General features: G+C 40.2%; 1 protein-coding gene across 1 annotated transcript; it reads left to right on the top strand.

Annotated features, from left to right (window-relative positions):
• Positions 1-163: 163 nt before the first annotated feature.
• Positions 164-20,398, top strand: LOC149017859 (clast3-like protein). The gene is made up of 7 exons (XM_089152186.1): positions 164-339; positions 529-694; positions 1,573-1,631; positions 3,641-3,759; positions 3,866-4,103; positions 6,371-6,494; positions 19,746-20,398. The coding sequence occupies exons 1-7, from the start codon at positions 280-282 to the stop codon at positions 19,823-19,825; spliced, it is 846 nt and encodes a 281-aa protein (XP_089008312.1). The 5' UTR covers positions 164-279; the 3' UTR covers positions 19,826-20,398.
• Positions 20,399-25,062: the final 4,664 nt, after the last annotated feature.

Genomic DNA, 25,062 nt, shown 5'->3' with positions numbered 1-25,062 from the left:
ACAGACCACCTGCAACTGAACCGCCTACGATGTTGGGCCATCCGTTCGACCGGGTGGATTAGACCGGATGCGGGTAGACCAGAACAGGTTGGCTCAACATGATCGAAAAATAAACTTGTTGGTCCAATGAACGGTTGCTTGTGTGAAAAGCATTGAGGAGGAATTCAGTTAGTCATTTGATCAAACACTTGAAGATGATGCGGTGAAGGACTGAAGGAAGGATCAGCTCTTTCTGTCACACTGAGACTCAGAGAGAACTCTCTATACCCTGACGAAGCGATGGAATTCGTAATCGGAGCGGGAAAAAGCCTCCACGAAGAATGCTCCACTCTCATTTTGGTATCTCTCGCTCCTGCTTCATGTCATGTTAACACAGACACACTCTCTCTTCCTGCCCTCGCGTTTATCTGCTCCAATATTCCCTTTAACGTAGAATAGTATTTTTCGATCTTACTGTTTCGCATCTCCGACTATCTTGAGCTTGAATTTTAATAAAAATCACGGTTCTGGTTTTGTATTTGGGTTCAGCCTGCATTATCCATTGGAAACGTTGGGCAGCTTGCAGTTGATCTGTTAGTCTCTTCTTTGGGAGCGGAAAAAATCGGTTATTTGGACGACACCCTTGTTCTGCCCTGCGTTGGCAACGACGCCTATGGACCTGAACCCCAGGGCCTTCTTGCTTTGCCACTTGAAGGTATTTTCTTTCCTGGTTATCCAAACCCTTCCCTCCGTTAGTCTTCAGTCTTGGTAATATGGTTGTAAGATTAACGGAGGTTGGGGGGAGTGTTGAGAGGCTGGGGCAAGGGCTTCCTGTATTTTTCTTCTTTATTTTGTTGGTTCATTTTCCCCTCTTGCTCGTTTTGTTTCAGAGTAAAATTTTACACGGAAACTTTTCTGCATAGCATTGTCAATTTAGAAAGGTCAACATGTAAAACCTTTCTTGTTGAAAAATGTTCCAGTGCTTGTATTTTGATGGGAAAGAAACATTAAGAAACTCTTCAACCTATGAAATTTAACATCTATAAGTGAAATATAAATTTTCCATCAAAATAGAGCTTTTATTAATTGGTACCTTAGATGGTGAGTTCTGAGTAGTTGTAATTATTGATTAGCAGATTTTAATGGAGAAAGGAAAACTGATGATGGCAATTCAGCCGGTCTCATATTGAACACATGCAAAAACTCTTACCTTCTTAGATAATCATAAACTTCCTCACATAACAAGGAGGGGGCAAAAGGTGAGAAAAGGCACTCCGTTTATTGTAGTAGAAGGAAATGCAATTATTGCAGATGGTGAAAACTTCCATTTTTTAAGTTTCTTATCTGCAATATTGGCACTTGAAGCTTCTTATTAGTGGCACTTATGACATATGCTGGCTTCCTGTGGTATATGCCTGTCTCAATGATGTGTCATCAATAGCAAGTTATTATTGTTCAATTGGAATAAATCCTTCACTGTTAGGATGGACTTTTCAAGTGATACTTTAGTGATTATAATTTTGTAACATACACTTTGGGGTTGCTCTTGGTATGAGAATCCTAGCATAATTTGATATTTTTTTCTGTGTGCAGCTTATGATTCTCCTTCAAATGCATTGACTCTTATACAGCAGAGATCCCCTGTTGTTAAGGTATTTCTTCATGCCCCCAATGTTTTCCCCCTTTCTTGTTTGTTAATATTACCTGAGTCTGGTAAATTAGTTCTTCCAACCCACCCACTAATACCTGCATAAATTTAAAAGAATGACAGTAATAAATAAATGGAATTCATTGAAGAAACTATTTTTTGTTCCCTTTTTTTTTTGTTGGAAAAGAAGAATGTTATGAAGACTGGAGCTGCCCAAAACTTATTTGGCGGGGTGGAGGGTGAAGTGGCAGAAAGAGAAAGCCAGACTCACTCCTATATTTATTTTGCCTGCTAATTGTTGTGAAGTTTCCCACATATGTAGCCAAAGGTTTAAGATATTTTGGGACGGTTAAAGATATTGGATTTCTTTGTTGAAGTGGGTTAATATTTGATGCAAACTTGATGCATATTGTTTTCATGTTGGATGGTGTCATAAGATTTTAATGATATGTAGGTGATGTGAACACAGATTGACCCCCTTGGCCGAAACCTAAAGTGAGCCCCAAGGCCCACCCAGGCAAGCTGGCCGAACCCCTAGTCCAAGGGTGTTTTGCACATTTTTGGCCCTTGTTCACAGCTGGAATCTAAATTCCAGAATTTCAGAAGAGTCCCTGTCTGTTTTAAATGCTTAAGCTGCGTTTAAGTTCGTTTCCATTAGTTAAGTTGTGGATAAGATAAAAACTCTTTTACAAGATGGGTTCCTATCTTTTAGGAGTTTGTTTTTTTATTAGAATTTGTCATTATTAGTGATTGTGATTTACTTAGGTAAGGAGTCTTTCTTTAACGAGGACTCTTATAGGTAAGTTGGTCTCTAAATCTTAGTTGAGTCTTACAGTGTGAGTTAAGTTCTTCTTCTTATAAAGGCTATAAATAAGCCTCATTGCTCTTTGTAATCTCAAGTTTGATTATTGAATATAATTGAATTTGAGTAAAGGATCATGATTTCTTGTCGAGGGGACCATGGTTGAGTAAAAGAATTTTGTTCAAGAATTAGCACCTCTATCAGTCCTCCCAGCATCTACAAGCATTCAAAACAATCTTCATCAAGAGTCCAGCAGTAAACAAGTAAGTCCAGTAGCCCCCCTTTCCCTTCCTCCTCCCTCACCAACAGCCTCCCCCCCCCCTTCTCTCCCCTGTGCAACACAAACCCTAGGAGCCCACCCCCCCCCCCCCCCATCGCAGCCCCTCTCAGCTTCTTCCCCACCATCGACAGCAGATTAAACCCCCCCCCCCTCCGCCTAGTCCCTGCAATATCTCCCAGCTCCTCCCCCAACCTCTCCCCAGCACTCACAAGCTCCCCCACCCCTTTTTCTTCCCCACAGCAGCACTAAACCCCCACCTGCTACAATTCCCTATTACCCAGCCCCATAATCCCCCCTTCTTCTCCCTATAGGATCGCACCAACCCCTGGTCAAGGCATGCAAACACTCAATTGTAAAGGTGCTTTTAATTGTTCTGTTATTATTATTTTTGGTTTTATTCTATACTATATTGTTATCAGTTTTGTATAAATGTGTTTCATACTCTTCAATGCATTGAATCATTAAAAACAAAACAAAATGGAAAAGTGTATCCTTTTATTCTACTTTTGTTATTTTCATAAGCTAGTCTATATTATGTGTACATTGCACATAGAATCGTCTACTCTCAGAAGAAACCCCAAACTGAGAATTTCCATATAGTGTTCCTGCTCCTGCACAATGTTGGTCACAGTACTTGTGGCTTCTGGTGGTGTGGCCATTGGCTGTAATTCTGTAGCATACTGGTATAAGATTTTATATCCAAATCAAACTGTGCAACTGAGTAATTTGTGTAAACCACATTTATAGGGGAACTAGTTATGTGAATGCTCCTTTTGCAGTCCTTTGTGGGTGGAATCCTCATCCAGGGGTTTATGTTCTTTGAATAAAAACTCTTGGACGGAAACTACACTTTGTTTTTATTAAAAAAATGCCATGGGATCGCTTCTTTAAGTAAGGAAATATTATCTTAATGGTTTGTCGACAATCACAGGGGATGATGGTTGAATTTGCAAAGAATTTGGCCACTTTTGCCGCATCCACTGGGAGGAAGCATGTTGTTGTGCTTTCTAGCTTAGACTCTGGAAAAAGGCAGAAACTTGATATGTTAAGGTATGTCAAGAGTAGCATTTCCTCAGTTTGTACTCAATAGCTACCAACTGTTGCCCAAGTTTTGAACTTCGTATTTGCCTTGGCATGACTCCTGTCAGTGTCTCAGTGAAATGCAGATTTATTACCTTTCAACTGCCAACAGCGATGGAACAAATGATGATTGTGAAAAGATGGGGTGGAAAAGGCTGCAAGAGTATGAGCCAGCTCAAAGGAGCTGGAAGCATCTTGATGATCTGGCCAAAGGAAATTCTTTCCTAGAGGACAATTTGTTCATTGAAGATGAACTAGGAGATGAAGATTATCTTCCCAGTTTGCCTTTTGCAGCAATTTTCTCTTGTTGCAAGGTATTGTTTTGAAGTCCAACTTTGTTAAACCATAATAAAACATTATTATGGAGTCGTTGAATTACAATAATAGTTGTTCCATTGTAACCAAGTAGTCCTGGGTTCAAGTCTTGAAAACAATCTCCCTGTGGAAGCAGGGACATTCATTATGACCCTCTCAAGACCCTGTAGTGGTGGGAGCCTCGTGCACTAGGTACGCCTCCTCCCCCCCCCCCCCCCCCCTTTCCCGCTCTTTTTATTGAAGTGCTGTAATCTGTGATCTGATCCTCGCGAAAGATCTGGAGCTTCTTACTCTTGTGTTCCACCAGATTCTTATGGTCCTCATAGGCAAGGAATTTTATGTTTGTATGAGGGTTTGGGCCATGCGACACTTCTTATTTACAGTGTCATTGATAGGTTTTTTGCCTGATTAGAACTCTTATCCTTGTTTTGTGTGGAGTTTAATCATGTGAGACATCTATTCTAACCAATCAAGATAGAGTTTTAGTTATAAGGGACATCTAACCCTGATACTGGTTAGTCCCATATGTTAAGTATACTTCTAGCTTTTTATATAAATATAAGGCTTAGAGCCTCTCCATGTTTTTGCCATGGAATAAATTTCTCTTTTGCTGCCTTTATGTTCTGTTGAATTTGGAATTCTCTGTTATGGGAGCCAACAACCTTGGTGGGATACTAAGGATGCCGGATGAGATGCCCTAGTTCCAGGAGGGGTGTTTGGTCCATATCTTTCTGCTACTTCTCCAACATTTTGAATCTTCTTCAGTGTTTGCTCCATCAATCATTTCTGTGACTCTTTGTTTCTGTTCAGTTATGTCTTATATTTTGCTGCTGAAAATCCATCTTTCTTGTTTAATGCTGCTAAGAATTCTATTCTGATTTAAAATCTGAGGCTGACTCCAGAACATTACTGTAACTACTAGAATGTCTGAATTTTTCAAGTTGGTTTACTTAACATCTAGTTGCCGTTATTGAATTCAGTTTTTCTTCATAACACAGATTCCCCTTCTAATATTAATTGCAAGTTTCCCTACTGTTAATGCTTTGATCTGGTTATGTTTACTTGCTGCTCTCTGGTCACTGGTATAAATTCTTAGTTTTGAGAAGTCCCATTTTAAATAGGGTTCTTTTGTAACTTCAACTCAGACCATTCAATTAATTTAAAGGTTTTAATGTTCTGTTCTTCAATCTGAATTGAGTTTTGATCATTTCGGATCATATCAGAGCCTTGGGTTTTAGTTTTTAAGTTTTGGGCAAAACACAGTCTGGTTGTATAGCACTTGCAGTATTCTTTGGGCTGATAAGAGCGCATGCAGAAGTATATGACTAAATGGAAATTTTCATTTTATTAGAGCTGAGCAGTCCTGTGTCTGGCCTAGGAACCCCATAATCAGCTGGCATTCTTTTTCCCGTAAATTTCTATTTAAAAATCCGGTTTCTAAACCTCCCTCAGCGTATATACCTCTGTACTGAGTTCCTGAACCTGGTCTGTTGAGGTTATAGGAACCTTTCTTTAAATCTGCATTCTTTTCTTTTTATGTTATACCATATTTTTTGTTGGATCTTTTTCAGGTGTAGCTTCCTCTTTCACACCCCTAGCATTTTTCCCCTTGATGGTTTATATCTGATCCTAGAGGGTGGGTCTTGGTGCAACAGTTGGTTGGACCATTTTGATACAATAGTTGCAGGTTTAAGTTAGGAAGCAGCCCCCATGCAAAGCAGGATTAAGGCTGTATATTATGAGCCTCTCCAGACTATGCAGTGGCAGGAGACTTGCACACTGGGTAGCCCCACTTTTTATGCCTGATCTGATTAATCCTGATTGAAAAGGTCAGAAAACCAAAGTTACCTCTCTCGTGGGGGTCAGAAACCATGAACAAAGTCTTCAAACTATTTTTGGTACTGATATTGCAACTTTTGGATTAACATGTACAATGTCCCTGAAATTAAAAGCTAAATTTGTATAATGGGTACTATTAACTGGCTTATATGTCACTGCTTCGTTTTTTTCATCACAAGTAGCCCTGAAGCTTTAGTCTTCTAGAATGGCAAATTAGGTGCTTTTTATTCTTCATTACCTTTTTCCAGAGTTTTTGTAGTTGAAATTTCTTTTTGTTGCACATTGTTCAGCCTGTCTTTGAGTGATGACCTTCCATCTTATTCCCATTACATGATCGCCAAGCAAAGAAGCAATTACAGTTGTCAACATGCTGTATTTCTATGAACAACTAGAGTCTGCCTTATGCTATTTTCCTTTGTTATGTCAGGCTAAAGGTTTGAAGGTCACTTGTATACTTAGCTACTGCTCAGAGGGAGACAACATTCCTGATTCTTTCCAGTTGGCTGAGGCAGCATGCAAGCTTCAGGGGCTATGCCCTGACAATTTCAGAGGTGAACATACTCAGTTTTAAGCTTTCTCATGTTATAAAACTGAAAGGGTAGCCAAAAATAAGATCTTAACTCAGAGAACATTTCAGACTATAGGGACAGTTGTAGCAGACTGTGGGGGGGAATTGGGGCTTATATCAGCGGGAAAAGAACAACGGAAGGGGGGCAACCAAGGGGGGGGAACCCCCAAGGCCAAACAAACCCCCCCCCACCCCAGAGAAACAACACCCCCGCCCGGGGGGAACCCCCCCCCCCCCCCCCGGAACCCCCCCCCCCCCCCCCCCCCCCCCCCCCAGCGGGGGGCCAACCCCCCCCCCCCCCCCCCCCCCCCCCCCCCCCCCCGACTCTTGAAAACTCAATTTCGAGCCTCAAATGCACTCAAATTGATTTGGATTTTTGCATACTAGCTATTTCAAACATAATAAACACTATAATAACTACTAGTTTACTAAAAACTACCTGAAAATGTAACATCCAACATTCCAAGTATATAGTACATGAATCGAGAAGAAGTTGTATTGTTATTACTTACAAGTTACAACTTACAACTTACAACTTGCTTACAAGTCTATTCTATTCAAGCCTCAAGGTCTCCCTCTTCCGTCCGCACCCCATACAAATGACAATATAACTCCCATGATGTTTGCCCCGCCCCATATAGTTTTGGACATAGTCAAAACCGCACCTCGTATGTGGCCTCATCCACATGCATAAGATTCCCTAACGGTGGGAAGTTGTGAATCTCCAAAGGAACCGGTGGCGGTGGGCCTTGTGGCCGTGGAATAGTGTGGAAGATCCGCTCAACAAATGAAAGACCACCCGCCCCCGGCTCTCGGACTAGGAGAAGGATAAGGATACCGATAAGGTCGCAGTGGCGACTCCGATAATCGATAGTGGGAGGGACACCATAAGCTCCATAGGCCGCTCCATAACCATAAGGCTCTAGTCGGGCCGACCGGCCCGACCCCGAACTCGATAGCCGGGAGGGACACCATATGGTCCATAACCATAAGGACCATAACCATAAGTCGACTCGGTAGAACCAATACTCTCCACAGCAGATCATATGAGGACTCTGAGCCATGCCATCCGGATCCTAGAGGTGGAGGAGTTAGATATCAATGCTAGATCTAAGATCACAAGCGGATGGATGGAGGAGGACAAGATGGCGTGGGCTAGAGGCCTCCCCGAAATGAGAGGAAACATGGAGATGAGCGATGGGAAGGGGTGGGGAAGACTGGAAGGTGGGCCGACCACGGGAGGGGTGGTGGTGGTGGCTTCAGGATAGGAACCGACACGAGGTCCACACCTCTCATCCTCAACACCAAGCATCATACACCACATCGATCGGGAGGGAGTACCCATCGGGGAGAAAACAAACCTCACTGGGTGGATGCACAGGGTGTGGCACGAAGGGAGGGGGGCTGAGTGGCTCCCTGGGAGAAGTCCCCACAAGCCCATCTCCGAAGATATGGGAAGACTCCATCCCATCAAGAAGCTCCACTATCCCGATCCACAAACGGGTTACATCATCATCCATCTCAAATATGTGGCCAACTGATATGGTGCTTTGTCATCCGCTAATATGATCCTCTCCGCTCATATTATAGTGTAGGTAGACAAGGTCCAGACGCTCACACCCAATCGGTGCGCCTCTTTGAGTGAATGAGGCTGAAGGTGCTCAATCGCCACAACCGGGGAACATGTTGGGAGAGCACTTTGCTTGCAATCCTACCAAGTTGTGTGAATCACGTCAAATTGCAACCACCACTCAGCGAACAAAATAGACTCCAAGTATTTTAATACTTAAATAACTAAATTAAAGATAGAATCATAGAATATAATAATTAAATGTATAATGTATAATGAAATAAATGAATGAACTTGGCAGGGGCGGTTGTCCGATACAGCACAAAGACGACCGAAGCCCAGTGGCATCCCTAAAAGCCTTTATCTAATATATAAAGAGAAAACAATAACTAGTTAGTACTTAGTAGTTACTAGTTACTACTTACTAGGTTAATGACTTAGTATAAAACTACGAATTGTGAATATCAAATGATTCTAATCACTATCTCACCTCCATAAGGATGACCGCTTGTTTAGCGTATCCGGTTCGAACTTCTCCACTACAGCTTTGGACAAAGATCCATCAAATCTTGCCTCATCCCAATATTGTCCTTGTAATGGTACTTGGGATTTAAATAGTATGTCGTGTAAGAAAAAGTATGTCATAAAAGGGAATAGTTAATGCTTAAGCCTTAATAGTGTGATAACATAATGAAAATTAAATTAAATACTAGACTTAAGTACTTAACAACAACAACTCACCAGCCTTATGCAAAGGATGCGAACATAGACTCCCATCTACCGTTGATGATTTGAAGGACTTTCTTGTTGCCGCGTGGGTAGACGAGCAATTGGCTTCATCCATCTACGCAGCAAATATGTGTGCTAGAGTAGGTTTTTTTGGATCTACCATCCTCAACACATTCACCACAAAGCTCAAGCATCTTCACTACTATCCTCACATTGTGGAAACTCTCATCAAGGATAGTAATGAGCTCTCCTTCCTCCCAGATGAAGAACCCTCCGTTAAACCACCCTCGATGCAAACATACTCCTAAGGCCGCTCTTCCTACTCTCAAAGCTCGCAGTGCTATCCAATTAGTAGCAAACTGGTTATGGGCCTCACTAACTCACCCGACACTTGTCCCTCATCATCCTTAATGCATAGGTGTGGTTATATATGAAGGTGCTAACATGTCAAGCTTGGTCCACCGTATTCTTCACAAGCTTGACCTTTCCAATCTCCTTCAACATTAAGTCAATGCAGGAGAAAGCACAAGGAGTCCAAAAGAGCCTATATCGTCCATCCATCAAGGCATCAAGCCATCAATACAAAGTTATAAAGTGTACATGTATATGTGTAATGTAAATATATGTATTTACAAATGAAAATTAATACTATATGTTTAGACTTTAGATACCCGGAGTTCTCTTGCATCTTCAACCAAACTTTCTTGTAGTTGGAGCCATTATCATCACAATTTGAACTACATTTTCCACTCCAACCTCCTTCACCACTTGCTTCAGAACTTGTAAATGTATTTTGCATCCTTCTTCTCACCGGATGCATCTATCGACTGAGGAACACCGTCCTCCCATCACAATTCAACATGAAATTGATGATGGAGCCAGTGGGACCAGCCAACCATCACCATCGAGTCACTCCATAATGATTCCACATGGGCTTTAATCCCTTAATGTATTCATTTATGTCCTCTTTATGCTTAGGCAAATACACATTGTATATCTCATATGGAGTGGGGCCCCGACACCACTCACGCCTATTGTAATCATATCTCGTAGTAGGGCCCCGAGCGATGTGCGGAACACTATGGTAATGGCCCATTTGGAGAAAGCCATCCCCACTTTCTCCTTCACACTCCCCCATAAGTGCTTCAACTTCTCGATGCTCGGCCTCGAATAGGGCGGATCATGCGAAGAATCTCAAGATCCGGATCCGAGGATGTGCGAGGAAGCCGACCCGAGGGGCCCGTGGGATAGGAGCCTCGCCCGACACTCGAGACCTCCTCAAGGGACTGGGAGCCACCACACTCCCATACCAGGTCTCAGAGGACCCACAACCGAACTCTCGTGCCTCGATGTCATCAATCCTGTTGCTCCTACTCATCATCATCGCCCTCCTCACCGATCGGCCTGGATGGAGCACGCTCGGCTCATCCCTACCATAACCCTCGGGATCCGGAAGGTCATTAAGAGCATCCTCGAACTCATCCCTGTGTTCTCTTTTTTCCTCTTTTGCTTTCCACCACTAATATATGAGGCCATTGCCTTCTTGACCCCTAGGCACCTTGGGCACCGTACATCCGTGCCACCAGCTAGATGCACCTTCAATCTAGTGGCCCCACCTCCTCCTATTTGTTTCTTAAGAATTACATACTCTTCCTTTATCACCGGTGGCCTTCATGATCCCAAGCTATGTCGACATCTTTAAAATAGAGTGCCCGATACAAGAAACACATACTAAGTATCTTGAAAAGCTCCACAATATGCTCCAAAAATGACATACATGCTTCTAATAATAACCTCCTATTTTTTAAATATTAAAAAAAATATGTATAACTATATAAGTATTTTTTTAATATATAAATAATTTTAAAATATATAAAATACACACTAACTATCTTAAAAATATCCACAACATGCTCAAAAAATTGCATACATGCTTCCACTAATACTCTCCTATTTTTAAATTTAAAACAGAAATTAATTATTTTTAATATTTAAAATATTTTTTTAATTATTTAAATATATATTAAATACAGTAAAATTACATAATTAACAGAAAAAAATTAATTCAACACCATCACAGCAATATGGTGTCTCAACTCTCACATACATCCATTTGAAGCTTATACATGTACTATACATAAACATTTTTAACAATATACATAATTTAGTAAATAATTTTTAATAACAGAAAAATAAAAAATAGTAGGAAGAATCAAAAAATAATTTTGACACTACAAATTCATAGATTATCACTCTAAAGTAAACATATATAAATTTGGAAGCAATCTAACATGATTTAAGGCACAAATGAAACAAAAATCAAAAAATGAGGAAGTTGGTTACTCACCTTGCAAGATTTGAGAAAATGCACAAATGGAGGAGCAAATCAAGTGTTTGAAGGAAATGGAATACTAGAAATTAGGTGTAGAAGAGATGAAAACAAGAGAAATCAACAAAAAATTCAAAAGGAGGTCGAAATGGCTGGATATGGTGGTAGGTAAATGGGATATGAAACGGGAAAGTGGGTATTTATAGCAGATGTGGGGGAAGGATGGCGAAATGTGATGAGAAATGGTCGATACGAAACGAAATGGATATTTTGTGCCTACTACTCAATTTTTGCTTGGAGAAAAGGGTACAATTGGAGAACTAGAATAATTTGTCGGCAGGTCAGAGTATGTTGAAATTCAAATTGAGTTCATGAACTAGGTTCGAGAACATTAGGTCTAAAACTTTAAAGGATTCTAACAGTTTGATTGCTTTATATCAACAAACATGTGGCATGTAATCTTCTAGAAATAGGGATGTAGCTCTGCTTCTTTTTGGGTGTGAAGCAGTGTCAAACCAAAATACCCAACAAGCATTAGCACTCCTTGAAAAGGAGGTGATCCAGCCACACCTTCCAGTATGGCTGCCTTGTTACGACTTCAGTCGCTAGCCCGCCCTTCCCTCCCACTCGTTGCCCAAAGCCTTGACTTGAGCGTTGTTTTCATGCTTAAGGCTCCTTTGGGCCTACCTCATTGCCACAACTCATATAGTTGGCAAGGCTTGGCTACTACCAGCACCTATAGGCAAGAACTAGGCTTGGTGCCACACCCCACCCAGCCGGATCCGGTCATACCCAAATACCTATGGAAGTGATACACCGAAAGATCTAGGTTCAGTGACAAATCCATACAATACAGGATATAACATAATTAAATGGACAAGAATAAATCAAGTTCAAGTAATAAATTATCAAATATGAAATAATGATTACAACTATCCATTATTTCAAATCAAAACTAAACATCAGAGTCCTAGAAGAGAAAGAATATCTGCAGCGGAAAAACTCAAGAGTCAAGATAGAAAATATCCTCGCCTTTCCCAAAAGAAATCAACTTATATATGTAGAAAGCATGAAAGAAACTAAAGATTTCCTTAGGACAGCAAGGTCTCTATCTCCAAAAGTCGGCTTTGTAAGAGTAGTCCTAGCATGAACATGAAGTGTCATGTGCTTCCACTTCTTCTCCGACTACACCCTCCTGGTAGCCATTCATCAAAGGATCCTCAATGTAGGAGGGGTCCTCATAACCTGTAGAGCAGTCTAAAGAACAAACAAAAATAAATGAATGAGTTCATAGAACTCAGTGAGGTAACTAACATTCACATAAATACATATATCAAATTTTCATGTTATAATTCATTAAGACAATCATGTAATTAATAATATAAACAAATAGATGCATGATGATGATATGAGGTTCCTAACGCTATAATGTAGTCTCTAAAGTAGACACGCATTAAATTATACACTAGTTTCCTTTGGGCGGTCTCATCATTCTTCCCTCACGGTACCAAAGCACGTCTGTTGGGTTCTCTGTAGTTGTTGGGTCAAGTCACATCAATCCATGGCTGGGGTATAAGTCACCACTCTCTCACATCACCATTGGTATAAGATCTGGTGCGTGTCAAGGATTACTCTAAACCCAATGCAAAGTCATACAGTCTCGTACTACATATGATTCGGATACTTCCCTCATGGCACCAACCAACTCGGTTCAGTATCTTTTTCCACCTAGAGTCAACATATCCTATGGCACCAACCAACTCGGACTACGTTGACCCCTAACCCTATGGTCATCCACATATAATGGGTAGGATACTCTCCATGTCTTCTCATGAGTTGGTTACCGGTCTTGAGCGCCCATGAGCCCTTATCTGTTATATGCAACCCTACCATCTCATGGTGGTAGTGGGCCTACTTGATGCTCGCAGGACCCAGCCACTAACATCACGAGTTAATTGGTTTCAATACCCCTATCGGAAGGGTAGTAGTACTCATGAGGTTACCTAGCCAAACACTTCTAGACATGCCCAAAGTATGTCAACAGTAATCCGGGAAAGCGTCAAGGGCACCATAGGAGTGCGTCCCATACCGTCTCCTCTGGTATCCTATAATAGAAATGTCAAAAGGGCATTCCCCTCCCTAATCACAACCTAAGCAATCACAAAAGGTCACTAAGGCAATGGGCGAACCCACAACCCTAGTAAAAAATACAAGGTAGAGAGAATAATAATATTCCCCCTCTCCCTTCACATACATTTACATTCCATTCTCATAACAATAATAATAGATTTAAAGGCAACTAACTACATCATAAATAATAGTTTTACCTTCCTTTCATGCAAAGTCACACACAATTATAGTAACACAAACAAAGATTACAACAATTTATATTTAACAAGAGACATAAAATAACAACAATTAATTAAATATAATGTGGTTAGTTATTCCTCACCTTTTACTTTGCTCCTTTCTCCAAAGTTCAAGAATTCACTCCCACAAGTTTGGTGACTAACAGATAAATATACCTATTCATGCAAGAGAATTAACAAAATAAAAATAGGAGTTAATTTTTGGGTTTCAAAGGATATCCCAAAATTTTCCCACAAAAACCCAAATCTGAAAGCTAGGTTAGAAAGGATCGTTCTCAACCTCACTAGTGAATGATCTCTAATTCGCCACCTATATGAAGTCTATATCGAAACAAAACTTTGGGGCAAATTAATTGGCAGCAAAAGAATCCTACGGGTACCTTCAATTTGATCCAATTTGACCAAGATCAAAAAGCCCCAAATTGGCTCTCCTAAATCACCTGTGGGTCAAAATCCAAAATCTTTTCCAAGGGAATGTACCATTACTCCCATACTCCAGGGAAACATTAATACAAGAAAACAAAAACATCCAAGATACCTAACAACCTTCCCTTTCAAGATCTCCACAAAAGAAGGGAAGAGAAAAACCTACAAAACTATGCCTAAAGAGAAGGGTTAAAGAAAACTAACATTTCCTAGTGATTTCACGAAGATTCGGATCACAAAACACCTTCGGAAGGATGGGACTGCTCTTCTTCTTGGTTCCTCCTCTTCCCGCAGCCTCCAACTCGTTCTTGCATAAAGAAATGCGGTCACGGATGAGTTAAATCATAAAATAGGGCTTAAAAACCCGGATTTCTTTTTTTGCCCTTAAACAGAAAATGGGGTGGGGGGTTGGTTCACCCAACCAGCCCAACTTACCGTCCATGGTTGGACCCCCAAACAGACTCCGAATTCGGTGATTTTTGGCTCGTTGGAAAGGTCTTTCGACGATCTTCGGTTTAATACCTTATTTGCGTCAATCGGATTCTCCATCGTGATTAATCTTCTCTTCACTTAAACTCTAGGAGAGTTGTTGAGTCATCACAAGGGTCATCCACCAACACTGGGTCCATTTCCAAACCTTCGGGCTCGACTTGAATGGTCCACGGCTGTCGCCAACTTGAGGCCCAGGTTCTCGGTCTTGAAACCACGGGTTAAAGGGGTAGAAATCTGGGGGATTTCACACTTGGCTTAGCTAGTAGTGCCCACCTATTCTGTCTCGCCCGTGTGCAAGCCCATGAATTCTTCAGAGCGGGCTTAAGGCCCAGCAGACTGGGACCGTCGAAGAAGTGCCTCAAAGCACCGCAGCCACTACTTTGACTCCTCCTATGCAATTATGAACTCCATGCAACTTTCTCGATTCCAATGCAACTTATTGTTTTGGAGTTCACATAACAAACTATACGAGCCTCCCGACGAAGCCAACAAAAATCCTATCTGAATACAAAAAATAAAAGTTAGTTTAATTATGGTGGTATACCAGCCCCCTTGCTGCTGAAAAACATAATTGACTAGTGCTGCTCACTTTGCTCTAAAAGCGGAGCTCGCTGCTTGATTTGATGTTGCCACACTTGCTGCTTGCTGGTTTTTCCATCATCCAATCCACAACAAATCAAATGAAACTTGGCGAAAAAGAAGCATATGAAGAAAGCTAGACATAATATATAGCCTTGCACCTTGCACCATTTATTAGTAAATGGCCTGGTCCAGGACCACCTTACTTATTTCCTCTATGAGGGAGAAAGACAATTGAAGAAGCCAAAAAAGGTGAGCGCCTAGCGTGATATGGCTTTTTGGCCTGGGCAAAACCTTTTTGTTTGTTAGCCAAGGAAAATGACTCGTGGTAAAGACAAGATAGCCTTTGAGTCCCGAAAAGGGGGAAAGCCGCTCCCTCTGCTAGCTCGCTCCTTCACCTCGTAAACTTGGTAAGCTCACCTGCCTTGTTATGACCTTTGATGAAAGCAAAATTCTTTTTGAGGATGAGTTTGGGAAGTAGGGAAGTCAATCAACCAATGAACAATTGTACTATAGTGGCTAATGCTTAAAGTGCCACTAGTTGTCAGCTAAAGGAAGGCTAGGAAGGGATTTGTTCTTTCCTTGTAGTCGGTAAGGCAAAAGGCAAGGGCAAAGGAGAAGGGTCCTCCTCTAGCTTGGCAAATGAAGCGAGGTCCCAAGAACAAGAACACCAAGAGGTGTTGCAGTTTTGGACTTCTTCTATTATAGAGAAACTACAACCGTTACTAAAAAGCAAGAATATACACATACCCCGGGGTAAAAGAATCGAAGATCTAATCTCCAATGTGAACGATTGCTGCAATCACAGTGCTCTCGCACTTTTCTATTTTGGAGAAGATCTCTCAAAAAAGGGGCTAGAGAGGGAGTATTTTAAAAAGGCGCTCTCCATAGTTGTCACGGCGACAAGGCGGTTTTAGCTATAGTTGAGTCGATGAGTCGACGAGGAGCCCTCCGAGGCGCTTTTGAGGTGGTCGAGGCGTTTTAAGTGAAATTTTTACTTTTCAGTGTACATCTCATACACTAATTCATTATAAACCTATCTTATATATACTAAAAAAAAATTTAATATTAGCCATTTAGCCTACCTCAAGTCATCCATCATACTACAAACCACACATAGTAGGTCCTAAATAAATTCCAAGTATCATACTATCATTAACAGGAATCAAGATACCAAGTGGCTGAACTATCAGAAAAAACCAAACAACAAAAGAAAAACATTGACATGTACACCAGAATCACTAGATAAGAAAAGAATCATTGCAATGATACAATCAGGTAGATGAAACAGAGATGGAACAAATTCAATGAAGAAGAATTGTTACAAATAAAAAAAAAACGCAGATACACCAAATAGCAGGTTCAGAGTATGCAATTAGGTGCAATTTGCAAGTCATAGACTCATAGAGATGGTGAACAAAGTTACCGACGACATATAAGTATATAACATAGCTACAACGCAGGAAAGGAAAAAAAAGAAGCATTCCGGCGACATACCGTCGCCTGAGATGGTGACCAAAGTTACCGGAAGCCGTTGCAACTTGGTTGCTGACTCGCTGAAGCCTTGCAACCGCAACAGTATCGCACGGTGAACAAAATGGATTTAGGAAAAAAAAAAGTAGAAGAAAGAAGAAGAAAGATAGTCGCACGCTGCTGCTCTGGAGGTTGCTGCCGCTGCAAGCCTTGCAACTGATACGGTGGAATTTTGGTTGATGAAAAACAAAAATCGAGTCCAGAGGTGCTGTCGCTGGCTATCGCCAGTGATGACGCTGGCTATCGCCGGTGTCATTGATTGTCGGTGTCAGAGTTGGAGATGAAGAGAGTAGCAGAGGGAGAGGCAGAGAGAACTCAGAGAAGAGAGGTTAGGTTAGGGCTCGATATTGACTCTCGAATGGATTTCACTCGACTCAATCGAATGAAATCTTGTTTTTTCATTTTTTTAAAAATAATTTAATTAATGTTACAAATGATCATATGTAACACCTATATAACCATTCACCCATTAAATTCTTTCGATTGGAATCTACTTTTCAAATCGTTTTTGGCCTTTGATTTGGAATAAAATAAATTACGATTTTAAAACCCATAAAGGTGGTTGCCTAGGGGTATATTGCATCCAAGGCGTCTCCAAGTCATTGACACGGATGCCTCATAGACCGAGGTGATTGCCTTATTGACTTTACCTGAGTTGACCATCGACTCAGGCCCTTTATTATAGCCAGGACGCCAAGGCGACGCCTTGACAACTATGGCTGCTCTCTCTCTTAGAGCAATTGCTCAGCCAAGGATAAGGATGTTTAAAGTTGGTTTCGTTTATTTCTTTTCCGGTTTTGATAAAACCCATTTTAACCTTTGATCATTCACCTGGAAAGGAAAGAGGGGGAAATTGCTTCCTAGGATTGGCTTTTTATTTGACTACACACGACTAGTATATTTAATTTTGAATCAGAATAGGTCTCGTCCAGGTGACAAATCAATAGGAAATGTTATTTGCTTCGTAAGAATAAAACAAGAAAAAACTTCTATGAAATGCTTTCACAAGATTCCCCCTGCCTGCCTGACTGAAATGGGGATAGGGGAGCCTAAGCTAAGTATAGGAATGGACTTGACTTGTTGGATGAGAAAGGACACTGGAATTCTAGTTGCAGGAATTACCTGATTAACTTACTTTTTAATGGCTTTAGAGAATAAGAGAATGATAAAACTGGGGGTGTCAAATCCTAACTCGAACCGTTAAAACCGGACCGAATTGGCTTGCACCGAAGCTTAATGGGCTGTGTTTGGGCTGAACAACCTTAGCCCGCAATGGTTCGGGCTAGGCCGAGCTAGCCTGTGTGTGGCCAGCTAGCCCGAACCCGAACCAACCCGTTAAACCCGTTATAAATAAATAAAATAAAATAAATTTAAATGTAAAAGACAAGAAAACCCCCAAGTTCTATTTGTTTTCTTAATTGTTTTGCTTTGGAATATGCAAACAACAAGCTTGTCAAAGCCTTCGCCATTTGGAAGATGAGCTTAGTAAATATTTAACAAGTGTATTATCATTTGAAAATCTTTTGATGCTTTATTTTGATCCATTTTTACCAAGTGTCAAGAAGGGGAAGGAGAATAAGAAAATACAACCCACTAAAATTCATCGAGATGTCAGCTTTCTTTTGTATATTAGTTCTATAATTTTTACTTCTTTGTAGAAAAAAAGTTGTTGGTTTTGAACACCCAACACAAGACATTTGAAGAGAACTTAATGCTTATGTGTGTTTACATGTTCTTGATAAATTCCACACATCAACAAGGTACTCAAAACATACCGCTAGTAAAACCTAGACCGTTAGTAAACCCAATTCTAAGTCGTTAGCCCAAACCATTAGTCAGCCCGAACCCAAACCGCACCGGCCCGAAACCGTTATTTTCTTAATGGGCCGTGTTTGGGCTGAGTGCTTTTCAGCCCGAAACCAGCCCAACCCGAACCGTTGACACCCCTAGATAAAACCCTACTAATATCTTAGAAAATTGATACTAAAACGTAAGAAATTAACAAGATAGACTCTGGTTTTAATGGTGCCAGTCATCCCCACATCCAGAGGTGCCCCTCAGCCTACGGCTGCCCAAAATCACTCCAATAATATTCGATACCCTCTCCACTCCCTTGTCCCTCTATTTATTACCCCAATTAACCCTAATTCTCTCTCTCTCCTCCACATGGCCTCATTCTAGGGTCCTAACAGAGAACAATCACACAACCAGTAGAATAACACTAGAATACAACCAATACAATGATCTACCTGGGGTTCTCACTGCAAAGTGTCAATTGGATCAAAACCAAACCTTTTCCTTGATCGCATACAAGGGTTTCATTATCAGACACGAGGTCTTTTGGATAAGAAGAGTAGCGAAACTAATTATTAATGTAGTTCTTGCACAATGCTAACTTCCCTTGCAATACTGTACAGAAGACTCAATTAGATTTTTACCCTAAAAAGGAAAGGCCTAACCCAATCCTTGAGTAATACTTTTGGCCATCTTGGTAGGTTTTTGACCTAGTTTGGACCTCAAACATGGTGTTCAATGTATCAGATTTTGTAAGAAGCAAGTCCAAATTGGAATTTGACTTCGGACCATTGCTTGTTGACATACCATTTTCTACTAGAAGTTTTACCCTGTTCTACACATAATATAGTAACAAAAAGCAATCAAATCATAAATCTTTCAATTACTAAGTTATTTTTAAGCAGGTAGTATTAATAATCTCTGCTTCTCCGGCAAATTCTCCTGAAAAAAAAAATGGGCTCGTTAGTGGCTTTTAAGCATTCCAAGAGTTCACAGCACCAGAGAATTGAGTTGGTTGAGTTCTGTTGAGATCTTGACCAGCTCTATTGAGATATGGAGATCTTATGTGGGGCTCGATCATGACAGATCATGTTCAACTGAGTTCTTGACCCTGATATGGTTATTATAATCTGGCATGTCATCTTGTCTCTGTGCATGAAAACACCTAGAATTTTCCGAGATCTCAGCAAGTTTTTGTAGCATGACTACACAATGCAACAAACTGAAAAGAATGGAATAGCATTTCTATATGTTTTTATTTCAAATAATTTCCTTGTGAGGCCTCATTTGATCCCTTTGATGCATGATTCCCTTTCCTTGGCAGCTCTAAAATGATCAAGTATGTTCCTTTTCTCCTTTATTTCTGTAAGTAATGGTTGATAACTGACTCCTGATTATGATTTCCTTGTTTAGGAAATGAAGGCAGCGGATGGGTCATTCCATTATCATGGAAGTCTGTTTATGGGCCACCTCCGGATATGTCACTATTTTAGGCCTGAATGACTTTATCAGAACAGGTAACATTCCCCTAGAGTACACCTTGCCCGAAAAATGGCGTTACAGAAACAAGAGTATTTTGTGGAAGGGAGTTAACCAAAATTTAGTTTTCAGCTTCAGGTGTCTTTAGCATCATTTGTAGCAGGGTGTCTTCTCTGTATTTTGTTGTGATTTTGTATTAATGTCAGGTTATTGAAGATTGTCTTTTTACCAAAATGTCAACTTTTACCAAAATGTCAATAATTTCTTTTATACATGAATTTGTGATATGGTGTGTCCTTCCCATCCTCTTGTACTGGGGCAAGGTCCTCTCAATGCTTTAATACCCCCTAGGGGTGTGGTTTTAACTGTCTCGTGACATTTTGAATGGAGCTAATGTACTGCTTCAATGCGCAAACAGCCCAACCCTTTGAACATACTTAGGCCTCAGGTGGTGAAGTGCTGACATTCTTCTTCTGTTGGTTTCTCTTGGTCACTTCATGGTCTGTAAATCAAATCTCTCCCTCTGCGCATGTTCCCATGAAACAGTCCGGCTACAAGATTATGGGCGGGGGAGAGAGGGAGATGGCGGTAGGGCCAGGAATTGGGAAAGTTTCTTCCAATTTGACTCCTTCCTTTTCTTTAGGCTGCGTTTGTTTGTTGGAATAAAGGTGGGGTGGGGAAATTCTTTAAAAAAGTGTAGATTTCTTACTTTTCCTTTAAATCCCAAAATGGTAGATTGTTTGGTTGCTTGGGGTGGGAAAGTGGGAGACAAACTTGTCTGCTAATGTGGCAGCCCAACTTTCTCACCCCATGCTATTTTAAAACCCTCACATATTTTGTGGGACTTTGTGGGAAAGTTGGGAAAAGTAAAAAGTGGGACCTATCCCTATCACTTTTTCACAAAACCCTTTCCTTTCCTTCTCCCTCATCCTACTACACATGGGACCCACATGTTTTTTTTTTCCATCCATTTTTTTCCACATCACCTTTGCAAACAAACACAGCCTTACGGTTTCGGTTGGGGGAAGGTTTCTAGTGCACAGTATTTTAGTATTCTTTTCTCCCTTTCTCCTCTAAACATGAAATGATCTTGCTGCTTCCCATGCTCGACTCTAGGTGTTAAATTGTCAATTTTATGGGTTTTCTTATTTGGTTACCGTATTGAATCGTGCCTTCAGTCCAAGTCAAAAATGATTATAGCTCAATATAACCATGAATACTTTTATTTCAGGGTATTTTATACTTGTCTTCTTCATGCCATTGTTGAAGTCTTCATTGTTATTGTCATCATCACCACTATCATCTCTAGCTTGAATTTTAGAATGACAAAGAAAGGTTGGAAATTTTGAATAATGGAGTTGGTCAAGGAATGCACATCATATATTGTAATTGAATGTCCCAGAGCCTTCGACAAAAGAACAATAAAGAAAACTATATTCGCCCGACTCCATTAAACCGAGGTTGACGATGATGATGATGATGACTCTTGTAGTTGGCGTTCAGCCTTCTTCTAATCTTTATTCAATCAATACTTTGTTTTTCTTTTATATCCATTTTGATATCTCTATACATATTCTCAGTCGTCTAAGTGTATCGAGAATATAGAGAATATGATAAGCACATGAGAGATTTACAAATAAACAGAAGCAAATGGTATTTAAACAGTTTCATTAAGGGCTCTGTCAAACGATTATGTATGTTAAGAAGTCTGAAGAACTATATGTTCAAGCTGTTAGATTTTTTTTCTTAAATTTTCGTTCTTTTGAAAAGAAGGGTCTCCGAAAAATAGAAAGAAGCAAGGATGCCTGAGTCCCACAATTCATTTTATAAGGCAGTTTTTAAATGTAAACACTACCTTTGTCCCAGCATGTTTAGAACTTGAATTTTGTTTTTAATTCAAAGTGGAAGGAAAAAAAAAAAAAGCAGCTTGATTTTCGTTTTATTTTTCAAAAGTTATTTTTAAACGAAGATCATAACAAAATTTTCAAATGGTCAGCCCATGTGAAATATCTTTTTAACCTTCTTTGAAAAATTATGCGTGCAAAGGTGTTTTGGTGACGATTTATTTGTTGAACAACTTAATCAAGAGTTAAAACTCCTCTTTAAAAGTGGATAAGATTATGTATATATGAATTTGTTCAAACGTTGCTGAATGCAAAAGTCATAGATTTGATACGACTCCTTTTAAAAAAAAAATGTTTGTTAAAATTATTATAATATTTGTTATTTGTCAAAGGTAGGAATAAGAAAGTTGTTTGTAATTGATGATTTTTTTTTTTTTTTTTTTTTTGGGGGGGGGGGGGGGGTTGTCGTCTCAAAGGGTGCATAATAGCTTAATAAGGGGCACAAGTAGATGTGGATAGTCTGAAGAGATTTGAACTATCGAAGAGATTTGCACTATCAATCTCATACCATGTAACGTTGTCATTGTTCTATGAAGCAGATCTGGCATTTCTACAACATCATCTGGCCACAAATCTGGCGTTGGTAAAGCCATTATTGCCAAAGCACTTGCCCATCCGCCCTTCCAACTCGATCCAATAGGCGTTTCTGTTGAAGCTTCTTACCCACTGTAGCATGTTATCTCTCTGTCCTTTTGGTTTGTCCATTTTTGCCTTTATGCCGTGCCCGGTTCTGCCTTTGTAGCGTGTCTAGTTCCGCCATTGGCGTGTACTAAGGTTCTATAAAGCTTGACCCATACCTTGGCTTGGAAAACCATGTTTATTGCATGTATGACAATTTAGTCAACTCCTCTCCTTGATTTCAAATGTTGTAATCAAATCTTATGTTTACATGCATTTATCTTTTTCTTCTTTTCTTTTTTTTTTTTAAAAGATTTATTTTTTTGATAAAAAATAAAAATAAAAATCTCGACAACTAGAATTCATCCACTTCATTCGCAATTTCCCTCTCATATGTCTTTTTGTATAACACGTGACAGAGAATAAATTTGACCGAGTCAGAGTATGATTATAAGAGTAGAAGAGATGATGGTAGTAATCTATCTGTTAATGCCCCACCATGCAGCATTCAAATGGATTTTTATTTGCGGCAGCAGCCGCTGCCGACGCTCCTGATGGAGCCACATAAGCACAAAACAATCCAACGGTTCTTAACCATATGGCGGGGGTATAGTGGTAAATATTAATTTTTAGTTTTTACTTTTTAAGATTTAAAGTAAACGAATTTACAAAAGGAGGTCCCTCTTATACCCGACTCCCTCTCTCATTCTTCTCAGGTGGATATTTCTTCAGGTAACGTTGTGAAGTTCATTGATGGTTCCTCTGGGCGAATTTATTTGATGGTGCCTCTAGGCGTAGATGGTTCGTTGATGGTTCTTGAGAGCAGACGATTTTTAAAGATAATGGTACAACACACGCAGTCTTCTCTTTCATCTTGAAAGTCTATAAAAGAGATCCATTAACCTAGAAATTTGTAAGATTATCCATTCTAAGATTTTCAATCTCTCAATACCCAGTCCTTCGTTTTCCTCCGACATCTCAAAATCGTTAGTCCTTTGAAATTTTCCTGCGAATTTCCATGGCTTCCGATACTCTTAGCACCGCTCTTTTCACCAAACCTAACTTAGAACCGAGCAGAGCCTATGTTACCTTCTTGGCAGGTAATGGTGACTACATTAAAGGCGCTGTGGGTCTGTCTGGCCAAGGGGCTTAGGAAGGTGAACAGTGCTTACCCACTGGTGGTGGCTGTCCTGCCTGATGTTCCGGCAGAGCATCGCCAGATCCTGGAGTCTCAGGGCTGCATCGTCAGAGACATCAAACCAGTGTATCCACCTGAGAAGAATGAAAGAGGGAGTCGGGTATAGGAGGGACCTCCTTTTGTAAATTCATATACTTTAAATCTTAAAAAGTAATAAATCTAAAAATTAACATTTACAACTATACCCCCACCATATGGTTTAGAACCGTTAGATTATTTTGTGCTTATGTGGCTCCATCGGGAGCGTCGGCAGCAGCCAGCGGCTGCTGCCGCAAATAAAAACACGTGGAGGATGGAATAGTTTCACGTGCTACATATGGTTCCTGCTTTGCAGGCCTTTTGTACTATTCTCTATTTTTTAAACCTTTTGGGTTATTATGTTTAAAGACTGCTTTGTGGATCGATCAACACCCAACAGCACACGTTGGATTTGCATTAAAATAGCCTTGTCGGTTCATCTGGGTCTCTCTCTCTCTCTCTCTTGGAGTTTCAGACAGAGCTGTTTCTTTTTGACGAAGTCGTCGTATATGCAACAGAAAAAGCCTAAGAGATCGACCATGAAACTATGAAAGTGACGGATCTTGCTTTAGCCTTCCCGTTAAATGTGTTGCACCGTCAAACAAAACATTTCTGATCGCTGAATTAAAATTTTATCTCGCTCATTGATATTCAACGGTTAAACATACTTGACAGAAAATGAGAACAGAACATGACGGCGATGGTAATTTTTTGGGCATAGACTTGGATATTGTGCTCTCCTTGTGAAGAAACGATTCTAAATAATAAATTATTATTATTTTATTATTATTAGTATTAAAATTAAATCTAAAGGACGGTTGGTCGAAATTAATGCATTTATATCTTATCCAGCACCTTACACCAAGAGAAGAAAAAAATATCTTATCCACCACCGAAAATATGCATAAATACCCTCTCCCTCAACCTGTTTGAAAGTCCCGAAATGCCCCTTTACTTATAATATTGCTGGGTCTGTAGGACTTTGACTGGTGTAACTAGATTATTCTAGGGTTTCATATCCAATTTTTTTTTTGGTATGTGAGTAATTCATTCATTCAAAGTGAGGACCATGGAGGAGCCGAGGAGACAGGGAAACACAAGTCCTGAATCCAAGGAGAGGAGCAAGGCCAAATCGTCATACAAGAGATAGACATGGCACTCCGAGCAAGAGTATCATCTACACAATTAATGCTTCTTGAAATGTAATCAAAAGAAACATTTAACAGCGAATTCCCCAGTCTTCTAATGTCTGTGATCAACACAAATAGATCAGAGGGGATCAGCATCTCTGGATCTATAATGTATTGAATTCACAATAGTGATTGAGCTCTCTTGTTGAAATAGGAATTTTTTTTTTTTTTTAAGTTCATTTCACTTCCGTGGCATTTAAGAATTTCAACATATTCAATGTACATGAGACATGAGACATGAAACTATAATGAAATTCAGTGAGAGATTTTTTCTAACTATCACGCTGATGGGAAATGATAACAAAGGTGGTTGGTGAAGAATA

The sequence above is a fragment of the Hakea prostrata genome, chromosome 4 (genome assembly GCF_041222555.1).
Source record: "Hakea prostrata isolate BN-2017 chromosome 4, UWA_Hpros_2, whole genome shotgun sequence".
NCBI classification, from domain to species: Eukaryota; Viridiplantae; Streptophyta; class Magnoliopsida; order Proteales; family Proteaceae; genus Hakea; species Hakea prostrata.
The sequence above is the reverse complement of the archived record's forward strand: the minus strand, read 5'-3'. Positions and strand labels throughout refer to the sequence as shown.

Excerpts from the sequence above, each read along its gene's own strand:
- LOC149017859 (XM_089152186.1), top strand. The coding sequence starts at position 280 with ATGGAATTCGTAATCGGAGCGGGAAAAAGCCTCCACGAAGAATGCTCC. Across the intron at positions 340-528 it reads AATGCTCCACTCTCATTTTG|CCTGCATTATCCATTGGAAA; the intron begins GTATCTCTCGCT and ends ATTTGGGTTCAG. Across the intron at positions 4,104-6,370 it reads CAATTTTCTCTTGTTGCAAG|GCTAAAGGTTTGAAGGTCAC; the intron begins GTATTGTTTTGA and ends TTGTTATGTCAG.